Raw genomic sequence first — 12,317 nt, forward strand, 5'->3', positions numbered from 1 at the left:
CTGAACCGGGAGGCCGGCCCTACTCTGGAGGAACAGCAGTGAGGTGATGTCTGGCTTTTATTCCATACCATAAATAAGTTATTAATCCGGGGCAGACAGCGAGGCACGGCTGTGGGGAGACAGAAGTAAGACTATATCGGACCGCCTGGAGGACTGGCAAACCACCCCGGGGCCCAGGCCGGAGACTCCACTCAGATGGGACGGGGCCTCTGGGAGGTGAGAGGAGGAGCACAGGAATGGGCATCCAGAGGTCTGGAAACAAACCTAATGTGGATCCTGCCTCAGTTTCCTTATGTCTCCCCAAACGTCAGCAGTAACAGTAACAGACGCTACCATTTAGCGCTCCAGGCACCATGGCAGCACTTTAACTGCGTGATTTCTTTCTTTCTTTTCTTTTATCCAGTTTTTCTATAGGGACTGTGTACTCTGGAGAGAGAGAGTGAGAAATCCCCCCTCCAGGGCTGGGGGAATGGCCACACCACAGTCCCTTCTCCTCCATTCTCCTCTTGGGTATTTGGGCACACAGGCACCAAGGAGTTCCCTGTCAACATAAACTCAGGCGTCTCCAGTTGTACCTTGTGTTATGAAAACCTGCTGCAGGTTTGTGATTTCCAGGACTTGAACCATGCAGTTGGTCATGTGGGTAGCCTGTGGGACCCAGCCACCATAATCTCTATACTACTGATGGCCCTACGTGCCTGGTTTCTAATCAACAAAACTACAAGGTAGGGATACCCACTTTATAGATGCAGAAACTGAGGCTCGGCACCAAGGAGTTCCCTGTCAACATAAACTCAGGCGTCTCCAGTTGTACCTTGTGTTATGAAAACCTGCTGCAGGTTTGTGATTTCCAGGACTTGAACCATGCAGTTGGTCATGTGGGTAGCCTGTGGGACCCAGCCACCATAATCTCTATACTACTGATGGCCCTACGTGCCTGGTTTCTAATCAACAAAACTACAAGGTAGGGATACCCACTTTATAGATGCAGAAACTGAGGCTCAGAGACATCAAATCAGTTGCTGAGGGTCGGTATGGAAGAATGTTTGCAAAAATAGCCACAGCCTTTTTTCCTGTTCCAGGAGGAAATTTTTTGTGAAAAGACTCGTTCCCCTCAAGAGAAAGAGTCCATTTTCCACTCTTGGAAAATCCCGTCTGGTCTTGTGGCTCACTCTGACCAACAAAATGCACAGATATGACACATGCAACTTCCAGGGCTAGGCCTTAAGAGGTCTTCCAACTCCCACTTCCTCTTACTGGAATGCCGCCCTGAGACAGCTGGGAAAGAAGCAGTCTTGCCTACCAGAGGATGAGAGACCACAGAGGGAGAACTGAGGCCGGCCAGCCTACAGCCAGCACCACACCAGGCATGTGAATGAGACCAGCCGGGCCCTGCCACCCGGCCCCCCTCCAGCTGGATGCAGAGCCCAGGAACAGCCAGGACAGGAATCACCTGGCCAACTGTGAGGAAGAGCATGCCGCAGTTGTCTTTAGGCCCTTGGTTCTAGGCTGACTTGTTACACAGCTGTGGCTAGCTAACAATCACTCAGTTTCCCCACACTGCCCACCTCCCAGGATCCGGCTGAGTTCCAGGCACCTTTGTGCTGCCCAGTGCCCTGTCTGCAGCCCCCAAGCCCTCGAACCTCCAGTCAGGATGCAGTCTAGTTTGCACACCCAGGTCTTACAGTGGCCCTGGTAGGCCGGGTCAGGAGAAGCTCGCTTTCTCTTCAAAGAGCCCATTTCTTGTTTGCATGCTGCAGACATAAATTCCAAAAAGGGACCCAGCCTTTCTCAGAAACCCAGTTATCTAAATAGCAATCTCAATAAACCAGCTCACACCCTTGGAGAGGGGTGAGCCCTAGGGATAGACTTGCTGGGAAGGGAGGACTGAGGGGGCAGGGAGGCAACCCATTCTCACCTCCCACACCCACTCAGCACTCCAGGGGTGGCTGCAGGAGCACAGGCGGGAAGAATTCAAGGCTGGAGGCAGCCCCCCCCCACAGGCCAGTGTCTGTCGGGGTGCAGGAGGACAAATAGAAGTGTGTGTGTCATGTGTCATCTCTGGTCTAGGGGCAGACGGACAGTAAGCCATTTCTGGAAAGGACAACAGACATGCTATCGCTCCCCATCTCAGTGGGGTAAAAGGCACAGATGGGAGTCTATGCTCCCTCTGCAAGAGAGTTGTCCCCATTCCCTCACCCAGACGGGTCTCCCAGCTCTTGCAGTAAGCCTGTGCTGTGGCAGGTCCTTGCTGGGCCGGAGGGACACACAGGTGACTGTGCTCAGACTCTGCTTCAGGAAGTACCAGTGAGAGTGTTCAGAGCCAGAATGTAAACTAGGGCTTAAAGAGCAAGTTCTACCCCAGTACAAACTAACAGGCCTGTGTGAGGTTGGGACCAGCCAGAGTTCTGCCTGCCAGCTGAAGGCCCAGAGACCCCTCTGTGGGAGGCAATGGGTACTTGGACTTCCTTGTGTTTCCTGCCACCATCCCCTCAGACCCAGCAGACTCAACCAGGAAATCTGCACCATTTAATAGCAACAGCTAGGGCAGGCCCCATGGCCTAGTGGCTAGTGAAGCCAGATCCCACATGGCCAACCACACCATTCAAATGGTGGCCCTGACAGCTTGAAAAACACACTGGACTAGGATCAGCAGATAGCGTAATGGCTATGTTGCTGGACTCTCATGTAGCTGACTATGGTTCAAGTCCCAGACCTAGTGGTTTAAATTCACGCTGAGTATGTGTGTGTGTGCGTGCCCAAGATCCCAAGAGGAAAATGGAGGAGAAGGGATCACAGCATGACCATCCACCCTGGGGGGTGATTTCTCACTTTGTCTCTCTGTCTCTCTCTCTTTCTGATGAGCACACATACCCTATAGCAAAAACCTCTCCAAAAGAAAGAAACCCACATACTGGATGTGTGTGTGTGTGCCCCAAATCCTGATAGGATGAGAAATAGAGAAGGGATTGCAGCATGACCATGCCTCATTGGGAGATGGGTGCTTTCTTCTCTTCATTCTCTCTCTTTTTTTTTTTTTTTTTGGAGAGGTTTTTGCTATAGGGCGCATGTGCTCGCCAGACAGACAGAGAGAGACATAGAGACAGAAAGCGAGAAATCACCCCCCAGGGGGGATGGTCACGCTGCAATCCCTTCTCCTCCATTCTCTTCTCGGGATCTTGGGCATGCACGCACACATGCCCGGCGTGAGTTTTAAGCCACCGGGTCCAGGACGCGAACCACGGTCAACTACGTGGGAGTCCAGCGACATAGCCATTACGCTAACTGCTGGTTCCCTTCATTCTCTCTCTTTCAAGCATATGCAGAGTACTGTGCTAAGCCTTTTACACATAATAACCCTGTGAAGTGACTGCTATTACAATCCTCCCTTGATAGACAAGGAAACTGAGGCACAGAGAGCTCACTTAGCCACCCAAGGCCACACAGCATATAAAAGGCAGAGCTGGGATTTCACCCAGGCAATCTGGTTCCAGAGGTCACATTCTCATCCTTAGCACTAAACTATTTCACTGCCATGATCTGAATGTACCCCCCCCCCCAGATTCCTCGTTGGGACTTAACCACCGATGTGGTAGTGGTCAGAAGTGGGGCCCTTAGATGATTAAGTCATGAGGACAGAGCCTTCGTGAGTGAGATTAGTGACATAATAAAAGGCCAAAGGGAGTCAGGCCGTTTTGCCCTTCCTTTCCTTCCATTTCTTCTGCCACGTGAGGAACAGCGTTTGTCCCCTCCAGAGGACACAGCAACAAGGTACCACTTGGAGCAAAGACTAGACCTCACCAGACAGCACATCTGAGGGTACCTTAATGTTGGAGTTCCCAGCCTCCAGAACTGTTTACAAATTACCCGGTCCTAGGTATTCTGCTACAGCAGCACACAGACTTCTGCCGGCGATCCAGGCCCCTAGTTAGGAGCCTGCTGTGTTTGGTTCATATACTATCTTCACAATTAGAATGCTGGGGAAAGCAAGTGGCATAGCGGTTACAGCACTGAATTCCCACATGGTCAACCGTGGTTCAAGTTCTGGACCCAGCAGCTTGAACATCACACCAGGCACATGTGCATGCGTACTCAAAACCCCAGAAGAATAGAAGGGATCATGACATCCTGCTGGGGGTGGTTTCTCACTTTCCTTCTCACTGTATCTCTCTGTTTTTCTCCAGTAAGTGTACGTGCATCCATATAGCAAAAATCTAATATATATATAAATATATATAAGGGCACTGGATCCCACACAGCCAAACTGTACAGTTCAAATCCCGGCCCTGGTAGCTTGAAAAACCCACCTGGTACGTGTGCATGCATGCCCCAAATCTCAAAGGGCTGGAGAAACGGAGGAGAAGAGATTGCAGCATGACCATTCCCTGTGGTGGGGGCTTTCTCCCTCTCCCTTTCCCTTTGTCTCTCTGCCTCTCTCTGGCAAGCACACGTGCCCTCTGTCAATTAAAAAAAAAAAGACCGAACAAACAAAAGCATGAGAACACTTTACCTAAAAATCCTCAAGGTACTTACACTACCAGACTAGCACCAGAGGGCAGGTCCTCACCCGTCTGCCACCATCCCACCTCCCCCTACTATCTCCAGGTCCCCTTCTCTCTCTCCTGTTACTGCCCACTCCTGGGCATCTGAAATGCCAACCTCTTATCCCTGGGCTCCAGCCCCAGACCTATGCTCTAAGCTCAGAGGAACGCATAGTTTTAAGACAGAGCCTCTGATTTCTGGGAACTTCCGGTTAGGACAGGATTGAGACTGAGAAGGTTAGTACCTCTCCAAATGCAAGTATGGCTCCCATGGGCCCAGGGGTAAATCCTCCAGGGTGGGATAGACATCTTGCGTTTCCACCATTCCCCCTCTCCAGTGGAGAGCTGAGATGGCTGCATTTCCAGAATCCTATAGGATGCCAACAATTCCTACTCCATGGTTTTAAAAACTCCTATTGATCCTTCAAAACCCAGACCAAAAGTCTCCTCCCCTGGAAAGTATTTATCATTAATAATTACTGTTAGAAAGTAATGAAGCTTACTACTAGCAATCACTGAAATGGTTCCCATTTTGAACGGCCCACCATAAACCAGTTTCTGCACTTTCCATTATCTCATTTAATCCTCTGAACAATCCTATGGGCCAGGCTTCTGTGACTTGTGTGGTGGAAGAGCAGGGCTGGGTTCAACCCCCTACCCCCTTCAGATACCGCCTGCTGGGGTCTGCTTAGCCTAACCCATCAAAAATGCAGGATCTGCAGAGAGTGGAAAACGGAACCAGATGGTGACAAATCTTACACGTGTGGCTGCTTCCGCGCCAGACCCTGACTCACAGCGGCGCTGAAGGCACAAGGGGGAAGCACAGCACAGCCGCACCCCATCACCCGGGCACAGGGCAGGGAGGCCCAGGACCAGGTAGGCAGAGCCAGTCACAGGGAAAGTCACCCCTGGGGAGGCTGGTGGTCTGGGATCCAGAGGAGCAGTGGCACACAGTCCCACTAAAAAGCAGGAATTCACTTTGCTGACTCCATCCCTGCGGCCCACAACCCCTCCAGGGCCCACAAAGAACCGGCCCCACCCCAGACCCCTAGATACCTCCCAGGTGCAGAGAGTTAGTGGCTCAGAAGAGCAGCCTTTTAGATCATAGCTGCCACCTGGACACATCCCCCACCTGGGACTCTCTGGTCTGGCAGCATCCCAGGTGAGCTGCCCCAGCTCCAGGGGAAACTTTGCAGGGAGGACTGGGCCTCCCCATATCCTCTATTTCCAACCCCAAACATCCTGAAGACTAGCTGGATCATTCATTCTCTTTGCTGGCCAGGGGCCCAGCTCTTTCATTCAGGTTTACAGTGTTTGAATAGTCTTGAGGCAATGCCACCTTCTCCAGGAAGCCTTCCCAGATGCTCTAACCAAAATAAGTGGGCCCTTCTGCTGCTTCCTGTCCCAGGATTATAATTTGACTGCTTTTATGCCTGGGTCCCCATTAGCCAAGAACTCATCCTATAAAGAAGCGCTGCTTCTTCATTCCTGCACCTCTCTCTTCCCCACCGTACTCCCAGTCCTCCTCCTCTCTGTAAGACACACACAGGGTCCTCCAGAAAAGTGGGTGGGAAGAAAGACAAAGTGCCTGTACTCCAGTGTTAAGCATGGATTAACCACAGTACACAGAACCCTCCATGTCTGTCCCAGGGGCCCATAGGTGAGTAACCCCATTGGATGGCAAAAGTAGAAAGGGGTGATGGTTGCTGTTCCCCAGTGCAGGTGCCCACTGGAAATGAGGATTGAGCCACCAATTTAGACACCAGATTTCTCATCAGAGCAGCAAAGATGCCAAACAACTGCACATCCTTGCCCACGCCGAGGGGCTTTTGTTCAGACCACCTTACAACTGGAAGGTTTTCTCAGCCCTGAGGGTCATGCTCAAGGACTGATCTCACTCTTCCCTGAACCTATAGCCAAGCCCAGGCCTTGCAGAGAGCTGGCCCCCGGTTCTCACCAGGGAGGGAGAGTTCAACAATAGGTTTACAGGGGCCTGGCAAATATCTACTCATCCTTCAAGGCCCAATTCAAATCTCACCTTCTCTGATTCTCACTTACTGAGTGTCCATCCTCACCACATTCTGGAAAGCCAATGAGTGGGTGCTAGAAGTCAAGGACAGGGACCGACCCTCTACAAAGCAGGCATAAAACATCTGCGTACACACCTTGGAAGACTGAAGGGAGGGAAGGGCTTGACTTAGAAGGCCTTGCACTGATACACGCTGTCTGCTTTATCTCGCGATAGCCTCCCTTTAACTCCATTTCCTCATCTACAAAAGGAATTAATGCACGCACAGGGCAGTGTTGTGGGGTGCCTGACTGTGGGAAGGACTTGTTACCATTATTCTCCATACTTGTGCTACTTTGGGGACCAACAGATGGCATAATAGTTAACATTTCTGAAGTCCCATGTAGTGACTGTGGTTTGAGCCCTTGACCCAGCGGCTTAAAACTCATGCTGGGTGCATGTGCGTGCATGCTCAAAATCCTGAGAGGAGAATGGAGGAGAAGGGACTGCAGCATGGCCATCCTCCCTGGAGGGCGATTTCTCGCTTTCTGTTTCTCTGTCTCTCTCTGTCTCTTCGGCAAGTGCATGCATCCTATAGCAAAAATCTCTCTTAAAAAATGTATTTGTGCTTTTATTTTCTTATGATGTCCCTGTGGCCCTTGTCCATGGTCAGCACTCAGGACACAAGTTTTGGAATGAATGATTTTGGCATCTGAGATGTCAGAGAGATGGGGTTAAAATCCAAAGTCCACTTAGAGATACAGAGTACCCTCTTTATCATCAGAAATACTACACCCTGGCCTTTGGGTCCAAAGATGAGCTCAGCTGGCTCCCCAGGGACCAGCCCCTGCTGTCGTGGAACACAGGGCAGCTTCCTGGAGTGGGTTGGGAGGGAAGAGAACCCTGCCTGGAGAGACTTCTGTGCTGGGCTGAGTGCTGGCAGCACCAAGGGACAGGTCTCTGGGAGGTCAGCCCAAGGGCTCAGCCTCTGGCCTAGAGGGGAGGCATTTGGATACTGGACTTCAGGACTGACCTCTGGAGACAGCCAGAGCACAGGGAGTGACTGGTTGGCAGCAGCCCAGCCCAGGGTTCAGCTCAGTGAGGTCCCTTTCTGACCCCCAAATGCAGGGGACCCAACGAGCCACTCCTGGGGTCTCAGTTTTTACCAGCTACAGAATGAGCCTCCCAAAGCCATTCATGGGCCTCTGAGACCTGCCCCAGCTCCTGAAATGTCACACAGAATTGACTTGCATCTGCCAGGGAGCATGAAGGGCAACCCCTCTTTGGACAAATGAGAAGAGCAAAGCCCAGACATGGGGAGTGACTTGCCCAGTCACATGGCTAATGAGAACATTTACTTGGAAGTCACCGGAAGTCAGCATCATCGGGGCTTGCCCAGCCCCAGGCCTCCTCTACCAAGAGCCAGGCCCAGTGACCAGGGCACGGACTGTCCCTAGGTATACTGTATATCATGCTTCATGGGGTGCTGGGCCAGGGTCCTCTATGGCCCTGGTCCCTGCAGCATCACGGGAGCAGTCCCCACTCATCAGTGAGCTGCTGAGCTGGTTCAGTGATGGGGAGGCTGTCGGGAGCAAAGGGAGTGGACTACTCATCCACTCACCTTGGTTTAGGTCCCCAGCACTTTCGCAGCACGTCTCCTCTGGGCCTCACCTCCGGAGGGCAGTTGGAGAAGCGGGAGCCCCAGGCCTGTCACGGAAAAGCTCACAGTCTCCTTGAGTAATGACTTCAGAAGGAACCCACCACGCAGTTGAGTGAGGCTGCCAGCGTGTGCCTTCCGTCTCTCACTCATGTGGACACTGCATCCCCAGGCAGGATTTTACATCGCCTGTGACTTTCAACCACCAACCTGTGGTCATAGCACAGTGCTGGCCAAGGCTGGCCAAGGGCTTCTGTGGTCCGGAACTGCAGAGCCAGGGTGGGCCCAGCAGGGCCTCACCCTGGAATCCAGACACGGGATCCAGACACAGTCTTGGAATTTGGCCGACCTTATAACCTGGGTTTCTCAAAGCCTGCTCCATAGAACCCTTGTGGGTCACCCAGAGAGTGTGGGAAAGATGCAGGTCCTGGGCCCCTTCCAGAGAGGCGGGTCCTGCACGTCTAACGAGCTGCTAAGGCAGTTCTAGCACACCTCAGCTTCGAGAATCTAATACTGCCTCAATCGGGCTTCTCAAGGGGGGTGGGGAGGCTAATGCCTTCAATAGTGGGAAAATTGCCTCTTGGGACGGTAAAAAATAAATAAAATTGTTACATATAAAGCGTAGCTATATAGTATATAAACAGTTTAACTGCGGAATTAAAAATTCATGGGTAGGGTGTGGCAGGTGGCGTGGTGGTTAAGGCTCTGGACTCCCACATTGCTAGGTTGAAGCCCTGGACCTTGCAGCTTGCTTTCTCACCTCCCCTCTTTCTCTCCAGAAAAATTAGAAAATAATTCTAATAAATAAAACTAGATAAATAATCCTTTTTTAAATTTCCATGGGGGGAATGATTAGAGGTAAGAATGGCTCCTTGTTGGGTGACAATGGACGACAGGCCACCTAGACTGAGGTGGCTGTTATATCAGCAGCAAGTGGGCTAACAGGAAGGGCCCCCTCCTATCCTATCCCCATCCGACTCACCCCGCTCTTACAGCCGAAGGACAGAGGGGCACCGGCGTCTCTTCTCAGCACACATCAGCTCGTGCCTGATGTCTCTGGCCGAGTAGAGACTATGGAAAGCGCTGCCCACAAGCTGCCATGGAAGCTCATGAGGGCCTGGCACACCAAAGACAGAGCAGCAAGGGGACAAGAGCCAGCCCCAGGTGACAGTGAGGAATAAAGAAACCACCCCATGGCTCTCTGGTTTGCAAGATGGAGCCACTACCAGGCATGGGGGGGTGTGACCCAGCATCTGGGAGGAGGGAGAGGTGCCTAAGAAAGGGACAGCGCAGAGTAACCAGGAAGAGCAGCTGGCTTTGGGAGGGGCAACAGGTAGGAGACACGGCAGGGTGTCACAGCAGTAGTTAACTGCCGGAGCCCTGGCCACACATGGGAACACACCAACACGGGCTGCAGGGAGGCAGGCCACTTACTATCACTGGCATGTCAGAGGCCACGGCTGCCTCAGGCACGACTGCCATCCCCAGCTCCGAGGACACTCAATACAAGCAAAGTTAATAAATCCCATTTCATTTGCCTGAGGAAAAGACATGCAGGGACGTTAACTCATCCAAATTCTCACAGCAAGTGTAGGGTGGAGGCACCCCTCCACTAGCCAGTTACACCCCAGCCACCAGCCTCCAGAGCCCGCCTTCCTCACCCCTGCTCTTGTCTGGGCTCAGAGATCCCGGCCAGGAAGGCTGTGGTCCAGGTGGCTTCACTGATGGTGAGGATAACGAGCAGGGCGCCGTCCCGCCTCAGTGCGAGCCACACCTGGCAGAGCGTGAGCCGGGGCAGCGGGCGCATGCACGCTCTCTCTGACTCGGCCCACTGCACCATGGGCCCGCAGGAGTCCCACACATAGAGGAGCCAAGGAGAAAACCATGTGAGCCGAAAGCAGGGGGACGCAGAGCTGGGGGAGAGTCTTGTCCCTTACCAATCCATCACAGTTGCTGATGGCAACAGCTGCCCCAGGCATTCCAGTGACGCCTCCAGTGTACACACACTCCTGCTGCAAGGGCTGCCGGAACAGCTCCCGAAAATCCTCCTGCCACTCCACGGAGGCTCCTGGCACCACCAACCTCCTGTTGGGCCGCAGGCGCAAGTGCAGTTCCTTCCCAAAGACAGTAACGTTGAAGTAAAGGGAGTAGCGGCCCGCCCTGCCAGGCTGCAGGGTCCCTCCTTCAGGGCGCAGGGGGCTCCGAGCCACCCGGGGGTGACTGGAGTGTGCTGGTAGTACAGGTGGCTTGTCCACTCCCACACTCCCTGGGGAGGCTGCTGCTAGGCCAGACACCACATGGGAAATGAAGTGCCCCCGAAAATCTGTGCTGCAGGGCACTGTCACGCCGTAGTCACTGAGCTTTCCAGAGAGGCGCAGCTCTGCGGGAGGTAAGCCAAGAGTCACTCAATGCAGTCTGCAGAGAAGGGGAAGTCAGAAATCCCAGGGGGGCAGGGAGGGATCGGAAACCAAGTCCATCCCCTTTCCACCCAATGCTTCCTGAGCACCTGGATGCCTACACTTGGATGAACGGTGTTCGGGTACTTTGTGGACAGAAACCACTCCCTATGGTCCCTTAGCCCGCTCTAAACTTAGCAGAAGAAAATTAACGGTGCTCCACAGAGGAGCGTCCCTCTAGCAGCAAGCTGTCCAACCTTGGAAACTGCCTCGGAGAGAAGTGACATTCCCGAAAGCCCCCAGGGCAGAGAGGGAAGGCCAGACCCACCTGCCCGAACTGCCCCCTCCATATGCTGAAGTCACCAGCCCAGCCTAGGGGAGGCCCTCCTTGCCAAGCTCCCAAGAATGCAGCTGGCAAAACAAACACACCTAGAAACCCAGGGGATCGTGGGCATGTGTCACAGAGAAAGGTGGGGCTGGAGGGAGGAGGAAGGGGAAGGCATAATTCCCTCTTTTTCCAAAATTAGAAACAAAACTTTTTAAAACGGCACAGTGGCTGTGGAGATTGCTGCATAGCCTTTCCCCAAGCTGAGTAAATATAGATCTTCAAAAATAAAAGGAGATGCAGGGGGTGACCTGCCCACTGGGCTGAATTAAGTGTGAGGTCATGGCCCCAAGCTCCAGGCCGCATGCCAGCAGCCCCATCCTCACATGGCTCTCCCCAGCCCAGCCCAGCCAGGCAGGAATGACAGCTCCCTGGCGTCCAGGCCTGGTGATTCATGGATACGAGTTGGAGAGGAATTTTCATTTCCACACAGCTCTATCTTTCTCCTTCCCAGTTCAAAGTCCTGATAGAACACAGAAAACAATGTTTCCTGAAAATCTCCCATGCCCAGGGGAGCCCTAAGTGGGGAGCGCTCACTCTTTGGTTTCACCCATCAGAGCAGGGGATCCCAAGACCTCTGCAAGAGGGGTCTCACTCTGACACCTGAGCAGGGATGGCAGAAAAAAGAAGATGGAAGGCTTCTCCTCGCTGAGAGCGGGGAGGGTGCCCCATGCTGCATGCAAGGTGAGGAGAGTGTCTGGGCCGGATAGGAGAGGGTTCTGCAGAGTTGGAGGATGCTATGCCCGGGCGGGCGGGCGGTAAGAGGGATCTGCGGAGGAGAGTCCCAGTTCTCTGTGGTGGGTGGCGATCACCTGCTAGCCTGATTCTGTACATGCATAATAGAGACCGAGAAGCCAGAAGGACGCACAGGTGATGTGGACGGGAGGTGGGAGTGGGACAAAGACAGAGCAGAATACCCCTAAGAGATCAGGGGTATTCTAATCCTCTCCTGGGGTCTCTTCTGCTTCTAGTGCCAGAAAGGGAGAGGATTCACCGGACAGCGGCGCTGGCACTCAGGGAAGGAGAGAGGGCTCAGCCCCAAGCGTGCGCACCACTTCCCGCCTGCTCACACCCTGCCACAGCCACTTGGGCACGCTCGGCCGCCCTGATCGCGTGCACCCTGGACTCCCAAGCGCCCGACCCGCACGCACCTGGGGTCCGGCCGCGCGCGGCGGCGCAGAGTGCACAGCGCAAGAGCAGCAGGCAAGACAGCAGCGCGCCGAGCAGGGCCATGTGGCTGCGCGGGGACGCCGGCCGGGTGGCCAGAGCCCTTGGCTGACAGAGAGGCTGAGGCGCGCCCCGGCTGCCCGAGCGCGAGCTGGCCTCCGCC

General features: G+C 53.7%; 1 protein-coding gene across 3 annotated transcripts in view; it reads right to left on the minus strand.

Annotated features, from left to right (window-relative positions):
• The window catches only part of ADAMTS14 (ADAM metallopeptidase with thrombospondin type 1 motif 14), a 92,216-nt gene extending 79,908 nt beyond the window's left edge, over positions 1-12,308 (minus strand). For all 3 annotated transcript variants that reach the window (XM_027767730.1, XM_027767729.1, XM_006142279.3), the window contains exons 1-2: positions 12,139-12,308; positions 10,144-10,586 (exon numbers count right to left, since the gene is read on the minus strand). In XM_027767730.1, the coding sequence (XP_027623531.1) occupies positions 10,144-10,586; positions 12,139-12,220 (525 nt within the window). In that variant the 5' untranslated portion in view covers positions 12,221-12,308. The remainder of the gene's footprint in view (positions 1-10,143; positions 10,587-12,138) is intronic.
• Positions 12,309-12,317: the final 9 nt, after the last annotated feature.

This window comes from Tupaia chinensis, unplaced genomic scaffold (assembly GCF_000334495.1).
Source record: "Tupaia chinensis unplaced genomic scaffold, TupChi_1.0 Scaffold000072_1, whole genome shotgun sequence".
NCBI lineage: Eukaryota > Metazoa > Chordata > Mammalia > Scandentia > Tupaiidae > Tupaia > Tupaia belangeri.